This window comes from Chiloscyllium plagiosum, unplaced genomic scaffold (assembly GCF_037043375.1).
Source record: "Chiloscyllium plagiosum isolate Xiang-an unplaced genomic scaffold, Cpla_swu_hap1 HiC_scaffold_18, whole genome shotgun sequence".
NCBI lineage: Eukaryota > Metazoa > Chordata > Chondrichthyes > Orectolobiformes > Hemiscylliidae > Chiloscyllium > Chiloscyllium plagiosum.
Window position 1 is genome coordinate 955,909 of NW_028270156.1, and position 25,985 is coordinate 981,893.

The 25,985-nt window shown below is 50.9% G+C and overlaps 1 protein-coding gene across 7 annotated transcripts in view; it reads left to right on the top strand.

Moving 5' to 3' along the window:
* Window positions 1-25,985, top strand: part of LOC122557603 (SH3 and multiple ankyrin repeat domains protein 2-like) — a 1,564,835-nt gene that overhangs the window by 379,465 nt on the left and 1,159,385 nt on the right. For all 7 annotated transcript variants that reach the window (XM_087996234.1, XM_087996235.1, XM_087996236.1 and 4 more), the window contains one exon: window positions 3,019-3,096. In XM_087996234.1, coding sequence (XP_087852360.1) covers window positions 3,019-3,096 — 78 coding nt within the window. The remainder of the gene's footprint in view (window positions 1-3,018; window positions 3,097-25,985) is intronic.

Genomic DNA, 25,985 nt, shown 5'->3' on the forward strand with positions numbered 1-25,985 from the left:
TCTCCCTCCCCTTCCTGGACCTCTCCATCTCCATTAATGACGACCGACTTGACACTGACATTTTTTACAAACCCACCAACTCCCACAGCTACCTGGATTACACCTCTTCCCACCCTACCTCTTGCAAAAATGCCATCCCGTATTCCCAATTCCTCCGCCTCCGCCGTATCTGCTCCCAGGAGGACCAGTTCCACCATAGAACACACCAGATGGCCTCCTTCTTTAGAGACCACAAATTCCCTCCAACACATCGTTCACATCCTGCACCTCCGCCCTCAGACCCCACCCCTCCAACCGTAACAAGGACAGAATGCCCCTGGTGCTCACCTTCCACCCTACCAACCTTCGCATAAACCAAATCATCCACCGACATTTCCGCCACCTCCAAACAGACCCCACCACCAGGGATATATTTCCCTCCCCACCCCTTTCCGCCTTCCGCAAAGACCGTTCCCTCCGTGACTACCTGGTCAAGTCCACGCCCCCCTACAACCCACCCTCTCATCCTGGCACTTTCCCCTGCCACCGCAGGAACTGCAAAACCTGCGCCCACACCTCCCCCCTCACCTCCATCCAAAGCCCTAAAGGAGCCTTCCACATCCATCAAAGTTTTACCTGCACATCCACCAATATCATTTATTGTATCAGTTGCTCCCGATGCGGTCTTCTCTACATTGGGGAGACTGGGCGCCTCCTAGCAGAGCGCTTTAGGGAACATCTCCAGGACACCCGCACCAATCAACCACACCGCCCTGTGGCCCAACATTTCAACTCCCCCTCCCACTCTGCCGAGGACATGGAGGTTCTGGGCCTCCTTCATCGCTGCTCCCTCACCACCAGACGCCTGGAGGAAGAACGCCTCATCTTCCGCCTCGGAGCACTTCAACCCCAGGGCATCAATGTGGACTTCAACAGTTTCCTCATTTCCCCTTCCCCCACCTCACCCTAGTTCCAAACTTCCAGCTCAGCACTGTCCCCATGACTTGTCCTATCTTCCTTTCCACTGATCCACTCCACCCTCCCCCTGCCCCTTTACCTATCACCTTCATCCCCTCCCCCACTCACCTATTGTACTCTATGCTACTTTCTCCCCACCCCCACCCTCCTCGAGCTTATCTCTCCACACTTCAGGCTTACTGCCTTTATTCCTGATGAAGGGAATTTGCCCGAAACGTCAATTTTACTGCTCCTCGGATGCTGCCTGAACTGCTGTGCTCTTCCAGCACCACTAATCCAGAATCTGGTATTATGTCCCACTTTCTATTTATGTGTTCAGGTTTCTTCCGTTTGGTGATGTCATTTCTTATTCTTTTTCTCAGGGGGTGGTAGATGGGGTCTAACTCGATGTGTTTATTGATAGAGTTCCGGTTGGAATGCCATGCTTCTAGGAATTCTCGTGCGAGTCTCAGTTTGGCTTGTCCTAGGATGGATGTGTTGTCCCAGTCAAAGTGGTGTACTTCCTCACCTGTACATCAGGATACTAGTGAGAGAGGGTCATGTCTTTTTGTGGCTCGTTGATGTTCATGTATCCTGGTGGCTAGTTTTCTGTCTGTTTGTCCAATGTTGTGATTGCTACAGTTCTGCAAGGTATTTTGTAAATGACATTCATTTTGCTTGTTGTCTGTGTGGAGTATTTTAAGTTCATTAGCTGCTGTTTTAGTGTGTTGGTGGGTTTGTGGGCTACCATGATGCCAAGGGGTCTGAGTAGTCTGGCAGTCATTTCGGAGATGTCTTTGATGTAGGGGAGAGTGGCTAGGGTTTCTGGACGTGTTTTGTCTGCTTGTTTGGGTTTGTTGCTGAGAAATCAGGGAACTGAGCTCATTGGGTACCCGTTCTTTTTGAACTCACTGCTATGAACCATCATGTGGATTTCTCTTTCCTAACATTCGCTTTGGGGAAGAAAGGAACTCCGAACCAAAGAGTTTTAGTGCTTGAAGACTAAAAGGATAATTTTGGAGTGGTTCAGATGACAGGAGTATTCAAGTGTCACCAAACATTTGTAGTTGTCTCTGGGATCTTGGTGGATTCAGCTTGCTCAGCAAACTTCTTGTATCAAGAAGTCCTCTAAGTTGCACTTCAAAAGGACAAGCACGAATCACAACAGGAGGTTTCCTTAACCAAGGCAGGTCATCGCAAGTAAAACAGTACTTATCACAAGACATGTGACTTGACTAGATCATTGAACAAGAAATGCTTTGAAAATAAAGTTGTAGTGTCCTTTCATTGACTTCTAAAAAGTCCAAGTGTCTACAAAGCTTCAAACCCAGGGAGGTTACAGGACAATGCTCTCATCGTGCTGATTAAGGCAGTTACTTTGATGATTGGATGAGAAGGTTGGCATTTACAGTTAGGAAGTTGTGATTTGATTAATGATGGCTGAGTTTCACTGTAAGCAGAACAAGCAAAAAGCCAATTCATTAAAGATACAATCCAACCTTTGAAAGACAAAGAGAAAAATGTTTCTCTCAGAAATAGATTTTTTAATCCAGGCAATTAAAACTTCAAATGAAGCCATGCTCCATGTCTCAACTGCAGTCCAAAGTCTGAATACCAGCTGAAGGTAAGGAAATATAAATCTGATTCTACTCTCAGGAGTCAGTGCTTCCAAATTAGTTTGATACATGCTTATCAGCAAACCTGGCTGTGAAACCTTTTGTACAAACATGAAGAAATCATGACAGGGAAAGGGTCAGTGTCTTAAACCAGCCTTCCCTATGGTGTATCTTGTGCATCACAATGCATACAATTGCCAGATCATATCATTTGGGAGAGGCAGAAATGGGCAGATTGCAAAGTAAAACTGGGGCCAATTAGGCAAAAACTGTCACATTCCTTTAAAAGTTCCCCAGGCAACTGACCCTCATCCAGGAGATCATAAAGGTCCTGGTTTATGTTAAAGGGTGCCAGGAAAGAAAATGCCAATTAATCATATGAAATTGTAGAGAATAAACAGAGGACAACAATGAGAAACACGGAGTTTGCATTAGAGATGGTTAGTAACCTGTTTGGTTTCTACAGGAAAGCTGTGCCCGGGTCCTGCTGTTCCGTGGAGCCAGAAAAGAAGTGAAGAACTATAACAGCCAGACTCCTTTTCAGGTAAGTACACTGACCTTCCACGTCACACAGTTCCAGCCCACTTGGCACACCAGCCTCATTCCTGAAGAAGAGCTTATGCCCGAAACATCGATTCTCCTGCTCCTCGAATGCTGCCTGGCCTGCTGCGCTTTTCCAGCACCACACTTTTCAGCTCTGGTCTCCAGCATCTGCAGTCCTCACTTTCTCCTCATACCCCTTTAAACCTTTCCTATTCATGTACTTATCCAAATGTAGTTTAAATGTTGTAACTGGACCTGCATCCATGACTTTCTCTGGTAGTTCATTCCACACATGAACCACTCTCTGTGTAAAGATGAAACTTTATTGCTGGAACAGCACAGCAGGTCAGGCAGCATCCAGGGAACAGGAGATTCGACGTTTCGGGCACAGGCCCTTCTTCAGGAATCTCTTTTACTCTCTGTGTAAAAACAATTGCCCCTCATGTCCTTTTTAAATCTTTCTCCTCTCATCTTAAAAATATGCCCCTTGGTTTTGAACTCCCTCACCCCAGGGAAAAGACCTTTGTCACTCACTTAGCTATGCCCCTCATGATTTTATAAACCTCAAGAAGGTCACCCCTCAACTTCCTACACTCCAGTGAGAAAAGTCTTTGTCATCTATTTTTATATCTCAAACCCTTCATTCCCAATAACATTCTAGTAAATCTTTTCTGAATCTCTTCAGTTTAACAATAACCTTCCTGTAACGGTGACTATAACTGTCCACAGTATTCCAAAATTGTTTTAAGCATTCAATTGTTTAAAAATTGTATAAATGACTTTGATGTTTGGTATGGTTGCCAAATTTGCTGGTAACACAAAGGTAAGTCAGAAAGTAAATTGTGAAAAGGCCGTAAGGAGGCTACAAAAAACTCTGTAAGTGAATTGTCTGAGACATGGCAAAATGAGTATATTGTGAGAAAATGTGGAATTCTCCAGTTTGGCAGGGAACATAAAACATAGAACAGTACACCATAGTAAAGACCCTTCAGCCCTCGATGTTGTGCCGACATCCCAAATCATCCATATAGAACATAAAACATAGAACAGTACAGCCTTCAATGTTATGCCAGCCTTTTATCCAACTCTAGGATCAGACTAACCCACATATCCTTCATTGTACTATCTTCCATGTCCCTATCCAAGAGTCACTTAAATGTTCCTAATGTCTCTGACTCTACCACCATTGCTGGCAGTGCATTCCACACACCCACCACTCTCTGTGTAAATAACCTACCTCTGACATCTCCCCTAAACCTTCCTCCAATTAGTCTCTGGCTATATAGTCTCTGCAGCTCCATAGAGCCCCGGTTCGACCACACTTGGAATATTGTGTTCAGTTCTGATTTCCTCATTATAGGAAGGATGTGGAAGCTTTAGAGAGGGTGCAGAGGAGATTTACCAGAATGCTGCCTGGACTGAGGGTGTGTCTTATGAAGAAAGGTTGAGGGAGCTAGGGCTTTTCTCATTGGAGTGAAGAAGGATGAGAGGCAACTTAATAGAAGTGTACAAGATGATAAGAGACATAGATAGAGTGGATAGTCAGAGACTTTTTCCCAGGGCAGAATAGGCTATCATGAGGGGGCAATTTTAATGTAATTGGAGGAAGGTTTAGGGGAGATGTCAGGGGTAGGTTCTTTACACAGAGGGTGGTGGGTGTGTGGAATGCACTGCCAGTGGTGGTAGTAGAGTCAGAGACACTAGGGACATTTAAGCGACTCTTGGAGAGGCAGATGGAAGATAGTACTATGTTGGTTAGTCTAATCTTGGAGTAGGATAAAAGGCCAGCAGAACATTAAGGTCTGTACTGTGCTGTACTGTTCTTTGTCTCTCATTATTCTGTAAGATTCAATCAGATCATTCCTCATCCTTCTGAATGCCATCCATCAGGGTGCGGCACGGTGACTCAGTGGTTAGCACTGCTGCCTCACAGTGCCAGGGGTCTGGGTTCGATTCCAGCCTCGGGTGACTATCTGTGTGGAGTTTGCACATTCTCCCCATGTCTGCGTGGGTTTGCTCCGGGTGCTCCAGTTTCCTCTCACAATCCAAAGATGTGCAGGTCAGGTGAATTGATTATGATAAATTGCCCAGAGTGTCCATGGATGCATAGGTTAGGTGCAATAATCAGGGGTAAATATAGGAAAATAGGGAAGGGGAATGGGCAAGGGGGTGAGAATCAGAGCTACATATCTGAGAGGGGGGTAGTTGTAGATGGGGCAGTAACAGGATGTAGTGAATCTATCAGGAAGATTTCTCACATGATGAAATAAAAGTGTGTTAAAGTCAGTTAAAGTGTGTCTGCTTTAATGCAAGGAGTGTCCAAAATAAGAGTGATGAACTTACAGCATGGATCAGGACTTGGGGCTACGATGTGGTCATAACAGAGACGTGGGTTTCACAGGGGCAGGGATGGTTGTTTGATGTTCCAAGATTTAGAGAGTTTAAAAGGAACAGGGAGGTTGGAAAAATAGGAGGGGTGTAGCATTGCTAATCAGAGAGTGCATCACAGCTACAGAAATGAAGGTTGTTGAGGAAGGTTTGTCTACTGAGTCAGTATGGGTGGGAGTTAGGAACAGCAAGGGAACAGTCACCTCGTTGGGGGGTTTTCTACAGACCCCTAATAGCAGTAGAGAGATTGAAGATCTCATAGGCTGGCAGATTTTGGAAAAATGTAGATGTAGCAGGGTTGTTGTTATGGGTGATTTGAACTTTCCCAATATCGACTGGAACCTCCTGAGTGCAGATGGTTTGGACAGAGCCGTTTTTGCCAGGTGTTTCCTTACTCAGTATGTAGATAGACCAACAAGGGGAGAGGTCATTTTGGATTTGGTGCTCGGCAATGAGCCAGGACAGGTGTCAGATCTCGCGGTGGGAGAACACTTTGGTGACAGTGATCACAACTGCCTCACATTTACCATAGCCCTGGAGAGGGAAAGGAGCAGTTACCGAGGGAAGATATTTAATTGGGGAAAAGGAAATTATGACGCTATCAGACAGGAGTTGGGAAGTACATACTGGGAGCAATTGTTCCACAGAAAGGGCACAGCAGACATGTGGAGACTATTTAAGGAGCAGTTGTTGCGAGTGATGCACGAATTTGTTCCTCTGAGACAGGTAAGAAGGGGTAAAATTAAGGAGCCTTGGATGACGAGAACAGAGGAGCTTCTCGTCAAAAGGAAGAAGGCAGCTTACGTAAGGTGGAGGAGAAAGGATCGAGCACAGCTTTAGAGGATTACAGGCTTACTAGAAAGGAGCTCAGAAATGGACTGAAGAGAGCCAGGAGGGGGCATGAAAAAGGCTTGGCAGGAAGGATTACCCAAAGGCATTTTACTCATATGTGAGGAAAAAGAGAATGATCAAGGAGAAGGTGGGGACAGTCAGGGAGAGTGGAGGGAACTTGTACGTGGAGTCTGAGCAGATAGGGGAAGCCCTCAATGAGTTTGTTGCTTTGGTTTTCACGAAGAAAAGGGACCTTGTTGTGAATGAGAACTTTGAGGAGCTGGGATACAGACTTGAACAGATCAGGATTGATGAAGCTGATGTGCTGGAAATTTTGGAAAACATTAAGATTGATAAGTCCCCAGGGCCAGACCAGATTTATCTTAGGCTGCTCCGGGAAGCGAGAAAGGAGGTTGCTAAGCCGCTGGTGAGGATATTTGCCTCCTCACTCTCCATGGGAGTTGTACCAGAGGACTGGAAGGATGCGAATGTTGTTTCTCTTTTCAGGAAGAGAAATAGGAAATCCCTGGCAATTACAGACCAGTCAGTCTTAGGTCTGTGGTCAGCAAGGTTTTGGAAAGAATTCTGAGGGATAGGATTTATGACTATTTGGCAAAGCATAGTGTGATTAAAGGCAGTCAGCATGGCTTTGTGAGGGGCAGGTCATGCCTCACAAATTTTATTGAGTTCTTTGAGGAGGTGACAAGACAGGTCGACGAAGGTCAAGCAGTGGATGTGGTGTATATGAACTTCAGCAAGAAATTTGACAAGGTTCCCCATAATAGGCTTATTCATAAAGTCAGGAGGTATGGGATACAGGGAGATTTGGCTATCTGGATTCAGAATTGGCTGGCTGACAGAAGGCAGAGAGTGGTTGTAGATGGAAAGTATTCTGCCTGGAACATAGAACATAGAAGAATACAGCGCAGTACAGGCCCTTCGGCCCTCGATGTTGCACCGATCCAAGCCCACCTAATGTACACTCGCCCACTATCCTCCATATGCCTATCCAATGCCCGCTTAAATGCCCATAATGAGGGAGATAAAAACAATGACTGCAGATGCTGGAAACCAGATTCTGGATCAGTGGTGCTGGAAGAGCACAGCTGTTCAGGCAGCATCCGAGGACAGGCAAAATCGACGTTTCGGGCAAAAGCCCTTCAAGGGCTTTTGCCCGAAACGTCGATTTTGCCTGTCCTCGGATGCTGCCTGAACTGCTGTGCTCTTCCAGCACCACTGATCCATAATGAGGGAGAGTCCACCACTGCTACTGGCAGGGCATTCCATGAACTCACGACTCGCTGAGTAAAGAACCTACCCCTAACATCTGTCCTATACCTACCCCCCCTTAATTTAAAGCTATGCCTCTTTGTAATAGCTGACTCCATACGTGGAAAAAGATTCTCACTGTCGACCCTATCTAAACCCCTAATCATCTTGTACACCTCTATCAAGTCACCCCTAAACCTTCTTTTCTCCAATGAAAACAACCCCAAGTGCCTCAGCCTTTCCTCATACGATCTTTCTACCATACCAGGCAACATCCTGGTAAACCTCCTCTGCACCCGTTCCAGTGCCTCCACATCCTTCCTATAGTATGGCGACCAAAACTGCACACAATACTCCAGATGCGGCCGCACTTTTTTTTTTCATCCTCTTCCCAGTCCAACACACCCTATAGGAGTGAGGGGGTGTAAACAGACAGGATGGTCGGGGTATAATGACACAGCGTCGGTCCATGATCACGCCAGGCCTCGGGGGTGACAGACAGAAACAAGGGCGCGCCGCCATCTTTGGGAAAATTTCACAGCGACAAAAAAAACCCAGCTGAACGGGAGGACAACAGAACTGGCACTGGAGAGATAGGGAATGTATGTGCGTGTCGCAATCAGCCCAAGCCCTCCCTCTGATGCAGCTATCTCATCCTACAGCTCCCTATCTTTTCAGAGAGGAGCCAATCTGCAGGACGCCGTGTGTATGGCAGGGGAGGGAAAGAGAGAGAGAGAGACAGACAGATATGAAACACGTAATCCCCCTCCATCACCCCCCCCTCCAAAAAGACAACTCCCAAATCAACCAGCACTTCAAAACCAAGTCACCTCAACAAAATGAAACACCCAAACTCAAACAGTGGGCATACTAAAATGGGAGAAAATATTTTGGAAAATTGGAAAAAAGCCTATTGCTCGCCCCCTGTACTTTGGTTTTTCCAATCCATCCCTGAACCAGGCAACTTGAGAAAAAGCTTACCAACTTGCTCGCTTAAAAAGAACTATGCTTTCCTGCTTTCAAAGCCAAATTTCCAACCTGACCACTTTTAAAAAAAAAACTGGCTTTGGCCTCTATTTTCCTGTTAGTAATAGAAAGACTACCTACAAGCAAGGCAATCTAACAAGGTTTATTTAACTTTGCAATTCCCCCTTCCCCAAGGATGGTTATTTTCCTAAAGGTCGGTGAAGTGTGTATTTTTAATGTCGCCGTTAAATTCCGTTAAGATCTGAGGAATTTGGAATTGAATTTGAAATTTTCCTTCAGCTTCCATTTCCTAACGGCTGCCGCTCCAGCAGCTCGATGGCTAATTGGCTACGGCCGGTCACATGACCCCGCAGCCTCCCCTCGCCGACAACTTGCACCAAACTCAAGCCCATTTCTCACCTTTCGCCCGCTATCCGATCTCCCAAAGCCTCGGCCGCGTCCTCCTCCATCCCTTGCCAGTGGTCAGTGGTGAGTGGGCTCCCGCAGGGCTCTGTTCTTGGGCCTCTGCTCTTTGTAGTTTTTATAAATGACTTGGATGAGGAGGTTGAGGGGTGGGTTAGTAAATTTGCAAATGACACAAAAGTTGGAGGTGTCGTCGATAGTATTGAGGGTTATTGCAGGCTGCAGCGCCACATAGACAGGATGCAGAGCTGGGCTGAGAAATGGCAGATGGAGTGCAACCTGGATAAATGTGAAATGATGCATTTTGGAAGGTCAAACTTGAAATGCTGAATATAGGATTAAAGACAGGATTCTTGGCAGTGTGGAAGAACAGAGGGATCTGGGTGTGCAAGTACATAGATCCTTCAAAGTTGCTACCCAAGTGGATAGGGTTGTTAAGAAAGCATAAGGTGTTTTGGCTTTCATTAACGGGGGATCGAGTTTAAGAGCTGCGAGGTTTTGCTGCAGCTCTACAAGTCCCTGGTGAGACCACACTTGGAATATTATGTCCAGTTCTGGTCGCCCTACTATAGGAAAGATACAGAGGCTTTGGAGAGGGTGCAAAGAAGGTTTACCAGGATGCTGCCTGGACTGGAGGGCTTGCCTTATGAAGAAAGGTTGAATAAGCTCGGACTTTTCTCTCTGGAGAGAAGGAGGAAGAGAGGAGACCTGATCGAGGTGTACAAGATAATGAGAGAAATGGATAGAGTCAATAGCCAGTGACTTTTCCCCAGGGCAGGACTGATTGGGACGAGAGTCATTGCTTTAAGATATTAGGAGAAAGGTATAGAGGAGACATCAGAGGTGGTTCTTCACACAGAGAGTTGTGAATGCATGGAATGCATTGCCAGCGGTGGTGGTGGAAGCAGAGTCATTGGGGACATTTAAGCGACTGGTGGACATGCAAATGGACATTAGTAAATAGAGGGGTGCGTAGGTTAGGTTATTTTATTTTATATTAGGATTAATCCTCAGCACGTCATGGACCTGTTCTGTGCTGTATCTTTCTATGTTAGATTAGATTAGATTAGATTAGATTACTTACAGTGTGGAAACAGGCCCTTCGGCCCAACAAGTCCACACCGACCCGCCGAAGCGTAACCCACCCATACCCCTACATTTACCCCTACATTTACCCCTTTACCCAACACTACGGGCAATTTACCCCTTTACCCAACACTACGGGCAATGTTCTATGTTCTTCGGAGGATCGTTGTGGACTTGTTGGGCCAAAGGGCCTGTTTCCTAATTGTAGGGATTCTATTGTCTGTCTGTCTGTCTGACTGTCTATCTATCTACCTATCTACCTACCTACCTACCTACCTCCCTACCCACCCAGAGTCTGCAACCGCTCCGCATGTGACAAGCCCTTCATTCCCAGGATCAGTGTTGAAAACCTCCTCTGGACCCCCTCCAACACCAGCTCATCCTTCCTGAGTGTGGGTGGCACGGTGGCTCAGTGGTTAGCATTGCTGCCTCACAGCGCCAGGGAACTGGGTTTGATTCCAGCCTCGGGTGACTCTCTGTGTGGAGTTTGCATGTTTTCCTCGTGTCTGTGTGGGTTTCCTCCGGGTGCTCCTGTTTCCTCCCACAATTCAAAGATGTGCAGGTCAGGTGAATTGGCCAGGCTAAATTGCCCGTAGGGATTTATAGGTTAGATGCATTAGTCAGGGGCAAATATAGGGGAGGGGAATGGTCCAGGTGGGTTACTCTTCAGAGGTTCGGTGTGGATTTATTGGGCCAAAGAGCCTTATTCCACACTGTAGGGATTCTAATTCTAATTCTAATTCTAGACACTGGGCTCAAACCTGCTCACTATATTCCAAATGGGTATTTTACCCTGCAATCTGAAACGGCTTCTTAATTCCAGATTTTTATTGAATTCAAATGCCACCTTCTGCCATGGTGGGATATAAACCAGGTCATCCAGAACATTACCTGGGTCTTTTTGTCTGGTAGTTCATTCCATACACGTACCACCCTCTGCGTGAAGAAGTTGCCCCTCAGGACCCTTTTAAATCTTCTCCACTCACTTAAACTTATGCCCTTGAGTTTTGAACTCCCCAACCCTAGGGAAAAGACTTTTGCTATTCATATTATACATGCCCCTCATGATTTTATGAACCTCGATAATGCCACCCTGCAACCTCCGATGCTCCAGTGAAAAACCATCCCAGTTTATCCAGTATCTCCTTGTGACTCCAACCCTCCAGTAACATCCTTGTAAATCTTTTCTGCACCCTCTTTAATTTGGTAATATCCTTCTTGAATCAGGGTGACCAGAACTGTATTTGTGAAGCAGAGGTTGACAGGTTCTTGATAAGCAAGAGAGTGAAAGTTTTTCAGCAGTAGGTGGGAATGTGGATTTGAGATTACAATCAGGCCAGCCATAATCTTGTTGAGAATGTGGGACAGACTCAGGGGGTTCAATGGATTACTTTTGTTCTTGATTTGTATGTTGAGATGTTTGTATGTGCTTTAAGAAATGGGAAGGCAATGGTATAATGTCTTGGCACTGATTAGTAATCTAGAGCTCGAGGCTAATGTTCTGGAAACATGGGTTCAAATCCAACTGAGGTAGATGGTGAAAGTTGAAAGATTTAAAATTTCAATTAAAGGTCTAATGACGACTACATAACTGCAGTAGATCGTCAGGACATCTGTCATTCTTGCCTGATCTGGCCTACATGTGATTCCAGATCAAGAGCAGAATGAAGCGATTTGGCCCATCAAGTCTGCTCCATTATTCCATCATGGCTGATATGGTTCTCAAGAGAAAGTGAGGTCTGCAGATGTTGGAGATCAGAGCTGAAAATGTGTTGCTGGAAAAGCGCAGCAGGTCAGGCAGCATCCAAGGAGCAGGGGAATCGTCGTTTCGGGCATAAGCCCTTCTTCAGGAATCAATGGAGTTTAGAAGGATGGGGGGGTACCTGATTGAAACTTACAGAACATTGAGAAGCCTGGATAGAGTGGACATGGTGAAAATATTTCTACTAGTCTGAGAGACTAGGACCCGAGGGCACAGCCTCAGAATAAATAGAACTGAGATAAGGAGGAATTTCTTCATCCAGAGAGTGGTGAATCTGTGGAACTCATTACCACAAAAGGCTGTGGAGGCCAAGTCATTGAGTATATTTAAGACAGAGATATATAGCCCTTCCTGAAGAAGGGCTTATGTCCGAAACGTTGATTCCCCTGCTCCTTGGATGCTGCCTGACCTGCTGCGCTTTTCCAGCAACACATTTTCAGCTCTGATATGGTTCTCAACCCCATTCTCCTGCCTTCTCCCCATAACCCTTGATTCTCTTACTAATCAAGAACCTGTATATCTCTGTCTTAAATATACTCTATCCAGGCCTCTCAATGTTCTGTAAGTTTCAATCAGGTACCCCCCCATCCTTCTAAACTCCATTGAGAACAGACACAGAGTCCTCAACCACTCCCCACATGACAAGCCTTCACCCCCTGGGATCATTCTTATAAACCTCCTCTGGACCTCCTCCAATGTCAGCATATTCTTCCTCAGATACAGGGCCCAAAACTGCTCACAATATTCCAAATGTGGTCTGATCAGAGCCTGACAGAGCCTCAGTAGTACAATACTGTTCTTTGTAGTCTGGGCCTCTTGAAATGAATGCAAATGTTAGAACATAAAACAATACAATATAGAACAGGCCCTTCGGCCCTCAATGTTGTATTTGCCATCCTGACTACCAACTGAACCTGCCTGTTAGCCTTCAGAGAATCCTGAACCACAACTCCATAGTCTCTTTGTGCTTCAGATTTCCAAGGCTTTTCCTCGTTTAGAAAATATACTGCACCTCTATTCTTCCGACCAAATTGCATAACCTTACACTTTCCATCTGCCATTTCTTTGCCCACTCTCTCAACCTGTCCCAGTCCTTCTGCATTCTCCCTGTCTCCTCAACATTACCTGCCCCTCCACCTACCTTTGTGTCGTCTGCAAATTTAACAAGAATGCTCTCAGTTCCTTCGTCCAGATTATTAATGTATAATGTGAATGGTTGTGGGCCCAACACTGACCCCTGTGGAACTCCACTGGTCACCAACTGCCATCCTGAAAAAGACCCCTTTATCCCACTCTCTGCCTTAATTCTCTATCTATGCCAGTACCTTGTCCCTAACACCATGGCCACTTGCTGCCTATTTTCTAAGGGTCTGTACTCCTCTGCTCCCTGCCCATTCATGTGCTGTCTAGATACATCTTAAAGAACGTTATCATTCCTGCCCTTACCTCCTCCGCTAGCAACGCGTTCCAGGCACCCACCATCCTCTGTGTAAAGAATTTTTCATGCATATCTCCCTTATAACTTTTCCCCTTCCGCCTTCTTTCAATGAAAATAATCTGATCTACACATCCTCTCCTCATAGCTAACCCCCTCCATACCAGGCAACATCCTGGTGAACCTCTTCTGCCCCCTCCCCAAAGCATCCACATCCTTTTGGTTTTGTCATGACCAGAACTGTACGCAGTATTCCAAATGTGGCCAAACCAAAGTCTTATACATGACCTGCCAATCCTTGTACTCAATACCCTGTCCAATGAAGGAAAGCATGCATATGTCGATCACTCTATTGACCTGCGTTGCCACCTTCAGGGAACCTTCTGGACCTGAACACCCAGATCTCTCTGTACAACAATTTTCCCCAGGACTTGTTAATATACTGTGTAGTTCACTCTTGAATTGGATCTTCAAAAATGCAACACCTCGCATTTGTCCGGATTGAACTCCATCTGCCATTTCTCTGCCAAACTCTCCAATCTATTGATATTCCGCTGTATTCTCTGACAGTCCCCTTCACTATCTGCTAGTGTCATCTGCAAACCTGACAATGAGGCAACCTACACCTTCCTCCAAATCATTTCCGTATATCACAAACAACAGTGATCCCAGCACACATCCCTGTGGGACATCACTGGTCACAGTTCTCCATTTGAGAAACTCCCTTACACTCTCTGTCTCCTGTTCCCCCATCAGTTCTCTATCCATCCAGCTAGTACACCCTGGACCCCATGCAACTTCACTTTCTCCATCAGCCTACCATGAGGAACCTTATCAAACACCTTACTAAAGTCCATGTATCTGACATCTACATCCCTTTCCTCATCAATCAACTTTGTCACTTCCTCAAACAATTCTATTCAGCTTGTAAGACATGACCCTCCCTGCACAAAAACATGTTGTCTATCACTAGTAAGCCCATTTTCTTCCAAATGGGATTAGATCCTATCCCTCAGTATCTTCTCCAGTAGCTTCCCTACCACTGACTCAGACTCACCTGTCTATAATTACCTGGATTATCCCTGCCACCCTTCTTAGACAAGGGGACAACATTACAAATTTTCCAGTCATAGAACATAGAACATAGAAGAATACAGCGCAGTACAGGCCCTTGGGCCCTCGATGTTGCGCCGATCCAAGCCCACCTAAACTACACTAACCCTCTATCCTCCATATACCTATCCAATGCCCTCTTAAATGCCCATAAAGAGGGAGAGTCCACCACTGTTACTGGCAGGGCATTCCATGAACTAACGACTCGCTGAGTGAAGAACCTACCCCTAACATCAGTCCTATATCTACCCCCCCTTAATTTAAAGCTATGCCCCCTTGTAATACCCGACTCAATACGCGGGAAAAGGTTCATACTGTCGACCCTATCTAACCCCCTAATCATCTTGTACACCTCAATCAAGTCACCCCTAAACCTTCTTTTCTCTAGTGAAAACAGCCCCAAGTGCCTCAGTCTTTCCTCATACGATTTTCCTTCCATACCAGGCAACATCCTGGTAAACCTCCTCTGCACCCGTTCCAATGCCTCCACATCCTTCCTATAGTATGGCGACCAAAACTGCACACAATATTCCAGATGCGGCCGTACCAGAGTCTTATACAACTGCATCATGACCTCAGGACTCCGGAACTCAATTCCTCTACCAATAAAAGCCAGTACGCCATATGCCTTCCTCACCGCACTATTTACCTGGGTGGCAACTTTCAGAGATCTGTGTACATGGACACCAAGATCCCTCTGCTCATCCACACTACCAAGTATCCGACCATTAGCCCAGTACCCCATCTTTTTGTTATTCTTCCCAAAGTGAATCACCTCGCACTTAGCTACATTGAATTCCATCTGCCACCTTTCTGCCCAGCTCTGCAGCTTCTCTATATCCTGCTGTAACCTGCCACATGCTTCCTCACTGTCAACAACTCCTCCGACTTTCGTATCATCCGCAAACTTGCTCACCCAACCTTCTAACCCCTCTTCCAGGTCATTTATAAAAATGACAAACAGCAATGGTCCCAAAACAGATCCTTGCGGAACACCGCTAGTGACGGCACTCCATGAAGAAACTTTGCCATCAACTAGTACCCTCTGTCTTCTTCCATCCAGCCAATTCCTAATCCAAACCTCCAACTCACCCTCAATGCCATATCTCCGTATTTTCTGCAGTAGCCTACCATGGGGAACCTTATCAAACGCCTTACTAAAATCCATATATACCACATCTACCGCTTTCCCCTCATCAACCTCCTTCGTCACCTTTTCAAAGAATTCAATAAGGTTTGTGAGGCACGACTTGCCCTTCACAAAACCATGCTGACTATCCTTGATCACATTATTCCTATCCAGATGTGCATAAATCCTATCCCTTACAATTCTCTCTAAGACTTTGCCCACAACAGAAGTGAGACTCACCGGCCTATAGTTACTAGGGCTATCCCTACTCCCCTTTTTGAACAAGGGAACCACATTTGCTATCCTCCAGTCTTCTGGGACTACTCCTGTAGACAAAGAGGACATAAAAATCAAGGCCAATGGCTCTGCAATCTCCTCCCTTGCTTCCCAGAGAATCCTAGGATAAATGCCATCAGGCCCAGGGGACTTATCTATTTTCACCTTTTCCAGGATTTCCAACACCTCTTCTCTACATACCTCAAAGCCATCCATTCTACTTATTTGTGCCTCAGTATTCTCATCGACAACAATGCCCTGTTCCTGAGTGAATACTGAAGAAAAGTATTCATTCAGTGTCTCCCCAATCTCTTCCGCCTCCACACGCAACTTCCCCCTACTATCCTTGACTGGACCTATTCCTACCCTAGTCATTCTTTTATTCCTAACATACCTATAGAAAGCCTTAGGGTTTTCCCTAATCCTATCTACTAAGGACCTTTCATGTCCCCTCCTTGCTGCTTTTAGCTCTCTCTTCAGGTCCTTCCTGGCTACCCTATAACTCTCAATCGCCCCAATTGAACCTTCACGTCTCATCTTGAGATAGGCCGTCCTCTTCCATTTAACAAGGGATTCCAATTCCTTATTAAACCACGGCTCCCTCGCACGACCCTTTCCTTCCTGCCTGACAGGTACATAATTATCAAGGACACTCAATAGTTGCCCCTTGAACAAGTTCCACATATCATTTACACTCTTGCCTTGGAGTCTACTTTTCCAAGCCACACATCCTAAGTCATGCCTCACCGCATCATAATTTCCCTTACCCCAGCTATAATTCTTGCCCTGTAGTACACACTTATCCCTCTCCATCACGAGTGTAAAAATCACCGAATTATGGTCACTATCCCCAAAGTGCTCACTTACCTCTAATTCTAACACCTGGCCTGGTTCGTTACCCAGAACCAAATCCAGTATGGCCTCACCTCTTGTTGGCCTGTCTACATATTGTGTCAGGAAACTCTCCTGCACACATTGAACAAACACTGACCCATCTAACGAACTTGAGCTATAGCTTTCCCAATCAATATCAGAATATCCTCCAGGACCTCCCCATGTTCAAGGATGCTACAAAGATATCTGTTAAAGCCCCAGCTATTTCCTCTCTCACTTCCCTCAGTAACCTGGGATAGATCCCATCTGGACCTGGGGACTTGTTCACCTTAATGCCTTTGAGAATACCCAACACTTCCTCCCTCCTAATGTCGACTTGACCGAGAGTAATTAAAGGTCAATCCCTAACCTCAAAATCCATCATGTCCCTCTCCTCGGTGAATATGATGCAAAGTATTCGTTAAGAATCTCACCCATTTTCTCTGATTCTACGCATATTTTTCCTCCTTTGTCCTTGAGTCGGCCAAATCCCTTGCTCCTTATATATGAATAAAAGGCTTTGGGATTTTCCTTAACCCTGTTTGCTAAAAATATCTCATGAACCCTTCTAGCCCTCTGAATTCCTCGTTTCAGATTGGTCCTACATTCCCGATATTATTCCAAAGCTTTGTCTGTTTTCAGTCGCCTAAACCTATATAGACAATAGACAATAGGTGCAGGAGTAGGCCATTCTGCCCTTCGAGCCTGCACCACCATTCAATATGATCATGGCTGATCATCCTTAATCAGTATCCTGTTCCTGCCTTATCTCCATAACCCTTGATTCCACAATCCTTGAGAGCTCTATCCAACTCTTTCTTAAATGAATCCAGAGACTGGGCCTCCACTGCCCTCTGGGACAGAGCATTCCACACAGCCACCACTCTCTGGGTGAAGAAGTTTCTCCTCATCTCTGTCCTAAATGGTCTACCCCGTATTTTTAAGCTGTGTCCTCTGGTTTGGGACTCACCAATCAGCGGAAACATGTTTCCTGCTGCCAGAGTGTCCAATCCTTTAATAATCTTATATGTCTCAATCAGATCCCCTCTCAGTCTTCTAAACTCAATGGTATACAAGCCCAGTTGCTCCAGTCTTTCAGTGTAAGGTAATCCCGCCATTCCAGGAATTGACCTCATGAACCTACGCTGCACTCCCTCAATAGCCAGAATGTCTTTCCTCAAATTTGGAGACCAGAACTGCACACAGTACTCCAGGTGTGGTCTCACCAGTGCCCTGTACAGCTGCAGAAGCACCTCTTTGCTTCTATACTCAATTCCTCTTGTTATGAAGGCCAGCATGCTATTAGCCTTCTTCACTACCTGCAGTACCTGCATGCTTACCTTCATTGACTGGTGTACAAGAACACCCAGATCTCTCTGTACTGCCCCTTTACCTAAATTGATTCCATTTAGGTAGTAATCTGCCTTCCTGTTCTTGCCACCAAAGTGGATAACCACACATTTATCCACATTAAACTGCATCTGCCATGCATCTGACCACTCACCTAACCTGTCCAGGTCACCCTGTAATCTCCTAACATCCTCCTCACATTTCACCTTGCCACCCAGCTTAGTATCATCAGCAAATTTGCTAATGTTATTACTAATACCATCTTCTATATTATTAACATATATTGTAAAAAGCTGCGGTCCCAGTATTGATCCCTGCGGTACCCCACTGGTCACTGCCTGCCATTCTGAAATGTACGTGTCTTTTTTCCTCTTAGCCAGTCTCACAATTTCACCTGTCATCACATCCATGGTTCCCTAATCTTGCCATTTTTATTCCTCATTTTCACAGGAACATATCTCTCCTGAACTCTAACCATCCTCTCTTTAAAAGCCTCCCACATACCGATTGTGGATTTCCCTCAAACAGCTGCTCCCGATCCACATTCCCCAGCTCCTGCCCAATTGTGGTATAGTTGGCCTTCCCCCAGTTTAGCTCTTCCTTTAGGACACTCTCGTCTTTGTCCATGAGTATTCTAAAACTAATGGAATTGTGATCACTATTCCCAAAGTAATCCCACACTGAAACTTCACCCACCTGGCCGGGCTCACTCCCCAACACCAGGCCCAGTGTGGCCCCTTCCTGAGTTCGGCTATTTACATACTGCTCGAGAAAACCCTCCTGGATGCTCCTCATAAATTCTGCTCCATCTATACCTCGAACACTAAGTGAATCCCAATCAATGTTGTGAAAATTAAAATCTCCGATCACCACCACCCTGTTGCTCCTACACCTTTCCATGATCTGTTTCCATATTTGTACCTCTAGCTCATGCTCGCTGTTGGGAGGCCTGCAGTACAGCCCCAACATTGTTACCTCTGAGGTCCTACTTTTTAACTTGGCTCCTAACTCCCTAAATTCTGCTTGAGGGGCCTCATCCTGTTTATTACTGATATCATTGGTGTCTATATGCACCACGACAACTGGCTGTTTACCCTCCCCTTCTGCAGTCGATCTGAGACATCCCTAACCCTTGCACCTGGGAGGCAACATACCATTCTGGAGTCTTGTTTTTGACCACAGGGCCGCCTATCTACTCCCCTTACAACTGAATCCCCTGTGAATACAGCCCTTCCATACCTTTTCCTGCCCTTCTGTACGGCAGAGCCCGCCACAGTGCCATCCACTGCTGCCCTCCCCTGGTCAGCCATCTCCCCCAACAGTATCCAAAACGGTATACCTGTTTTGGACGGAGACGACCGCAGGGTACACCTGCACTGCCTTCCTGCTCTTTCTCTGCCTTTTGGTCACCCATTCCCTTTCTCCCTCAGCAATCCTAACCTGTGGTGTGACCAGTTTGCTAAAGGTGCTATCCACGACCTCCTCAGCATCGTGGATGCTCCACAGAGAGTCCATCCGCAGCTCCAGAGCCGTCATGTGGTCAAACAAGAGTTGCAGCTGGATATAATTCCTGCAAGTGAAGGAGTCCGGGACATCAGCCATGTCCCTGAGCTCCCACATTGAGCAAGAGGAACATAAGAACCAGTCTGAGATCTCCTGCCATTTTTAATCTGAAACGTAATTTAGTCTTAACTTGTTGGAGTGGACTTGTTGTGCCAAATGGCCTGTTTCCATGTGTATGTAATCTAATACAATTTAGATAAATGAAAAAAGGAAAGAAAACACAAATTTTTACCAATCACATGATGAACAAAACGAAAAAAAAGCCTTACCTTATCAACAAACTATGGAATCCTTTGGTTTGGTTAGAGCAGGAGAGTGGGTGGGAGACACGACAGGCGCTGCTCAAATGTATCGGTTCACTCATTTTCTCAGAACGCAAATCAACCGCTCCCGTCCTGCTCCTCACTCCACCCACTCCCGTCCTGCTCCTCACTCCACCCACTCCCGTCCCGCTCCTCACTCCCCCCACTCCCGTCCCGCTCCTCACTCCACCCACTCCCGTCCCGCTCCTCACTCCCCCCACTCCCGTCCCGCTTCTCACTCCCCCCACTCCCGTCCCGCTCCTCACTCCCCCCACTCCCGTCCCGCTCCTCACTCCCCCCACTCCCGTCCCGCTCCTCACTCCCCCCACTCCCGTCCCGCTCCTCACTCCACCCACTCCCGTCCCGCTCCTCACTCCACCCACTCCCGTCCCGCTCACTCCCCCCACTCCCATCCCGCTCCTCACTCCCCCCACTCCCATCCCGCTCCTTACTCCCCCCACTCCCATCCCACTCCTTACTCCCCCCACTCCCATCCCGCTCCTTACTCCCCCCACTCCCATCCCACTCCTTACTCCCCCCACTCCCATCCCGCTCCTCACTCCCCCCACTCCCATCCCGCTCCTCACTCCCCCCACTCCCACCCTGCACCTCACTCCCCCCACTCCCATCCCGCTCCTCACTCCCCCCACTCCCATCCCGCTCCTCACTGCCCCCACTCCCATCCCGCTCCTTCACTCCCCCCACTCCCATCCCGCTCCTCACTCCCCCCACTCCCATCCCGCTCCTTCACTCCCCCCACTCCCATCCCGCTCCTCACTCCCCCCACTCCCATCCCGCTCCTCACTCCCCCCACTCCCATCCTGCTCCTCACTCCGCCCACTCCCATCTTACTCCTCACTCCCCCCACTCCCATCCTGCTCCTCACTCCCCCCACTACCATCCCGCTCCTCACTCCCCCCACTCCCATCCCGCTCCTCACTCCCCCCACTCCCATCCCGCTCCTTCACTCCCCCCACTCCCATCCCGCTCCTCACTCCCCCCACTCCCATCCCGCTCCTTAACTCCCCCCACTCCCATCCCGCTCCTCACTCCCCCCACTCCCATCCCACTCCTCACTCCCCCCACTCCCATCCCGCTCCTCACTCCCCCCACTCCCACCCTGCACCTCACTCCCCCCACTCCCATCCCGCTCCTCACTCCCCCCACTCCCATCCCGCTCCTCACTCCCCCCACTCCCATCCCGCTCCTTCACTCCCCCCACTCCCATCCTGCTCCTCACTCCCCCCACTCCCATCCCGCTCCTCACTCCCCCCACTCCCATCCCGCTCCTCATTCCCCCCACTCCAATCCTGCTCCTCACTCCCCCCACTCCCATCCCGCTCCTTCACTCCCCCCACTCCCACCCTGCACCTCACTCCCCCCATTCACATCCCGCTCCTCACTCCCCCCACTCCCATCCCGCTCCTCACTCCCCCCACTCCCACCCTGCTCCTCACTCCCCCCACTTCCATCCTACTCATCACTCCCCCCACTCCCATCCTGCTCCTCACTCCCCCCACTCCCATCCTGCTCCTCACTCCCCCCACTCCCACCCTGCACCTCACTCCCCCCACTCCCATCCTGCTCCTCACTCCCCCCACTCCCATCCCGCTCCTCACTCCCCCCACTCCCATCCCGCTCCTTCACTCCCCCCACTCCCATCCCGCTCCTTCACTCCCCCCACTCCCATCCCACTCCTTCACTCCCCCCACTCCCATCCCGCTCCTCACTCCCCCCACTCCCATCCCGCTCCTTCACTCCCCCCACTCCCATCCCGCTCCTCACTCCCCCCACTCCCATCCCGCTCCTCACTCCCCCCACTCCAATCCTGCTCCTCACTCCCCCCACTCCCATCCCGCTCCTCACTCCCCCCACTGCCATCCCGCTCCTCACTCCGCCCACTCCCATCCTGCTCCTCACTCCCCCCACTCCCATCCCACTCCTTCACTCCCCCCACTCCCATCCCGCTCCTCACTCCCCCCACTCCCATCCCGCTCCTTCACTCCCCCCATTCCCATCCCGCTCCTCACTCCCCCCACTCCCATCCCGCTCCTCACTCCCCCCACTCCCATCCCGCTCCTCACTCCCCCCACTCCCACCCTGCACCTCACTCCCCCCACTCCCATCCCGCTCCTCACTCCCCCCACTCCCATCCCGCTCCTCACTCCCCCCACTCCCATCCCGCTCCTTCACTCCCCCCACTCCCATCCTGCTCCTCACTCCCCCCACTCCCATCCCGCTCCTCACTCCCCCCACTCCCATCCTGCTCCTCACTCCCCCCACTCCCATCCCGCTCCTTCACTCCCCCCACTCCCATCCCGCTCCTCACTCCCCCCACTCCCATCCCGCTCCTCACTCCCCCCACTCCAATCCTGCTCCTCACTCCCCCCACTCCCATCCCGCTCCTTCACTCCCCCCACTCCCACCCTGCACCTCACTCCCCCCATTCACATCCCGCTCCTCACTCCCCCCACTCCCATCCCGCTCCTTCACTCCCCCCACTCCCATCCCGCTCCTCACTCCCCCCACTCCAATCCCGCTCCTCACTCCCCCCACTCCCACCCTGCTCCTCACTCCCCCCACTTCCATCCTACTCATCACTCCCCCCACTCCCATCCTGCTCCTCACTCCCCCCACTCCCACCCTGCTCCTCACTCCCCCCACTCCCATCCCGCTCCTCACTTCCCCCACTCCCATCCCGCTCCTTCACTCCCCCCACTCCCATCCCGCTCCTTCACTCCCCCCACTCCCATCCCGCTCCTTCACTCCCCCCACTCCCATCCCGCTCCTCACTCCCCCCACTCCCATCCCGCTCCTTCACTCCCCCCACTCCCATCCCGCTCCTCACTCCCCCCACTCCCATCCCGCTCCTCACTCCCCCCACTCCAATCCTGCTCCTCACTCCCCCCACTCCCATCCCGCTCCTTCACTCCCCCCACTCCCACCCTGCACCTCACTCCCCCCATTCACATCCCGCTCCTCACTCCCCCCACTCCAATCCCGCTCCTCACTCCCCCCACTCCCACCCTGCTCCTCACTCCCCCCACTTCCATCCTACTCATCACTCCCCCCACTCCCATCCTGCTCCTCACTCCCCCCACTCCCACCCTGCTCCTCACTCCCCCCACTCCCATCCCGCTCCTCACTTCCCCCACTCCCATCCCGCTCCTTCACTCCCCCCACTCCCATCCCGCTCCTTCACTCCCCCCACTCCCATCCCGCTCCTTCACTCCCCCCACTCCCATCCCGCTCCTCACTCCCCCCACTCCCATCCCGCTCCTTCACTCCCCCCACTCCCATCCCGCTCCTCACTCCCCCCACTCCCATCCCGCTCCTCACTCCCCCCACTCCAATCCTGCTCCTCACTCCCCCCACTCCCATCCCGCTCCTTCACTCCCCCCACTCCCACCCTGCACCTCACTCCCCCCATTCACATCCCGCTCCTCACTCCCCCCACTCCAATCCCGCTCCTCACTCCCCCCACTCCCACCCTGCTCCTCACTCCCCCCACTTCCATCCTACTCATCACTCCCCCCACTCCCATCCTGCTCCTCACTCCCCCCACTCCCACCCTGCTCCTCACTCCCCCCACTCCCATCCCGCTCCTCACTCCCCCCACTCCCATCCCGCTCCTTCACTCCCCCCACTCCCATCCCGCTCCTTCACTCCCCCCACTCCCATCCCGCTCCTCACTCCCCCCACTCCCATCCCGCTCCTTCACTCCCCCCACTCCTATCCCGCTCCTCACTCCCCCCACACACATCCCGCTCCTCACTCCCCCCACTCCAATCCTGCTCCTCACTCCCCCCACTCCCATCTTGCTCCTCACTCCCCCCACTCCCATCCCGCTCCTCACTCCCCCCACTCCCATCCCGCTCCTCACTCCCCCCACTCCCACCCTGCTCCTCACTCCCCCCACTTCCATCCTACTCCTCACTCTCCCCACTCCCACCCAGCTCCTCACTCCCCCCACTAGCACCCAGCTCCTCACTCTCCCCACTCCCATCCCACTCCTCACTCCCTCCACTCACATCCCACTCCTCACTCCCCCCACTCACACCCAGCTCCTCACTCTCCCCACTCCCACCCAGATCCTCAATCCCCCCACTCCCATCCCGCTCCTCACTCCCCCCACTCCCATCCCACTCCTCACTCCCTCCACTCCCATCCCGCTCCTCACTCCCTCCACTCCCATCCCACTCCTCAATCCCACCACTCCCATCGGGCTCCTCACTCCCCCCACTCCCATCCCGCTCCTCACTCCCATCCCACTCCTCACTCCCTCCACTCCCATCCCACTCCTCAATCCCCCCACTCCCATCCCACTCCTCAATCCCTCCACTCCCATCCCACTCCTCAATCCCCCCACTCCCATCCCACTCCTCAATCCCTCCACTCCCATCCCACTCCTCAATCCCCCCACTCCCATCCCGCTCCTCACTCCCCCCACTCCCATCCCGCTCCTCACTCCCCCCACTCCCATCCCGCTCCTCACTCCCCCCACTCCCATCCCGCTCCTTCACTCCCCCCACTCCCGTCCTGCTCCTCACTCCCCCCACTCCCGTCCCGCTCCTTCACTCCCCCCACTCCCATCCTGCTCCTCACTCCCCCCATTCCCGTCCCGCTCCTCACTCCCCCCACTGCCATCCCGCTCCTCACTCCGCCCACTCCCATCTTACTCCTCACTCCCCCCACTCCCATCCCGCTCCTCACTCCCCCCACTCCCACCCTGCACCTCACTCCCCCCACTCCCATCCCGCTCCTCACTCCCCCCACTCCCATCCCGCTCCTCACTCCCCCCACAGCCACCCCGCTCCTCACTCCCCCCACTCCCACCCTGCTCCTCACTCCCCCCACTTCCATCCTACTCCTCACTCTCCCCACTCCCATCCCACTCCTCACTCCCTCCACTCCCATCCCACTCCTCACTCCCCCCACTCACACCCAGCTCCTCACTCTCCCCACTCCCACCCAGATCCTCAATCCCCCCACTCCCATCCCGCTCCTCACTCCCCCCACTCCCATCCCACTCCTCACTCCCTCCACTCCCATCCCGCTCCTCACTCCCTCCACTCCCATCCCACTCCTCAATCCCTCCACTCCCATCGGGCTCCTCACTCCCCCCACACACATCCCGCTCCTCACTCCCCCCGAATCCTCACTCCCATCCCGCTCCTCACTCCCCCCACTCCCATCCCACTCCTCACTCCCTCCACTCCCATCCCACTCCTCACTCCCCCCACTCCCATCCCGCTCCTCACTCCCCCCACTCCCATCCCACTCCTCACTCCCCCCACTCCCATCACGCTCCTCACTCCCTCCACTCCCATCCCGCTCCTCACTCCCCCCACTCCCATCCCGCTCCTCACTCCCCCCACTCCCATCCCGCTCCTCACTCCCCCCACTCCCCCCACTCCCACACAGCTCCTCACTCCCCCCGCTCCCTTCCCGCTCCTCACTCCCCCCACTCCCTTCCTGCTCCTCACTCCCCCCACTCCCTTCCCGCTCCTCAGTCCCCCCACTCCCTTCCAGCTCCTCACTCCCCCCACTCCCTTCCCGCTCCTCATTCCCCCCGCTCCCATCCCGCTCCTCACTCCCATCCCACTCCTCACTCCCTCCACTCCCATCCCACTCCTCAATCCCCCCACTCCCATCCCACTCCTCAATCCCTCCACTCCCATCCCACTCCTCAATCCCTCCACTCCCATCCCACTCCTCAATCCCTCCACTCCCAACCCACTCCCCGCTCCCACCCCTCCCATCCCACTCCCCGCTCCCACCCAGCTCCTCACTCCACCCACTCCCATCCCGCTCCTCACTCCCCCCACTCCCACCCAGCTCCTCACTCCCCCCACTCCCATCCCGCTCCTCACTCCCCCCGCTCCCTTCCCGCTCCTCACTCCCCCCACTCCCTTCCTGCTCCTCACTCCCACCACTCCCTTCCCGCTCCTCGGTCCCCCCACTCCCTTCCCGCTCCTCAGTCCCCCCACTCCCACCCAGCTCCTCACTCCCCCCACTAGCACACAGCTCCTCACTCCCCCCACTCCCATCCCGCTCCTCACTCCGCCCACTCCCATCCCGCTCCTCACTCCCCCCACTCCCATCCCGCTCCTCACTACCCCCA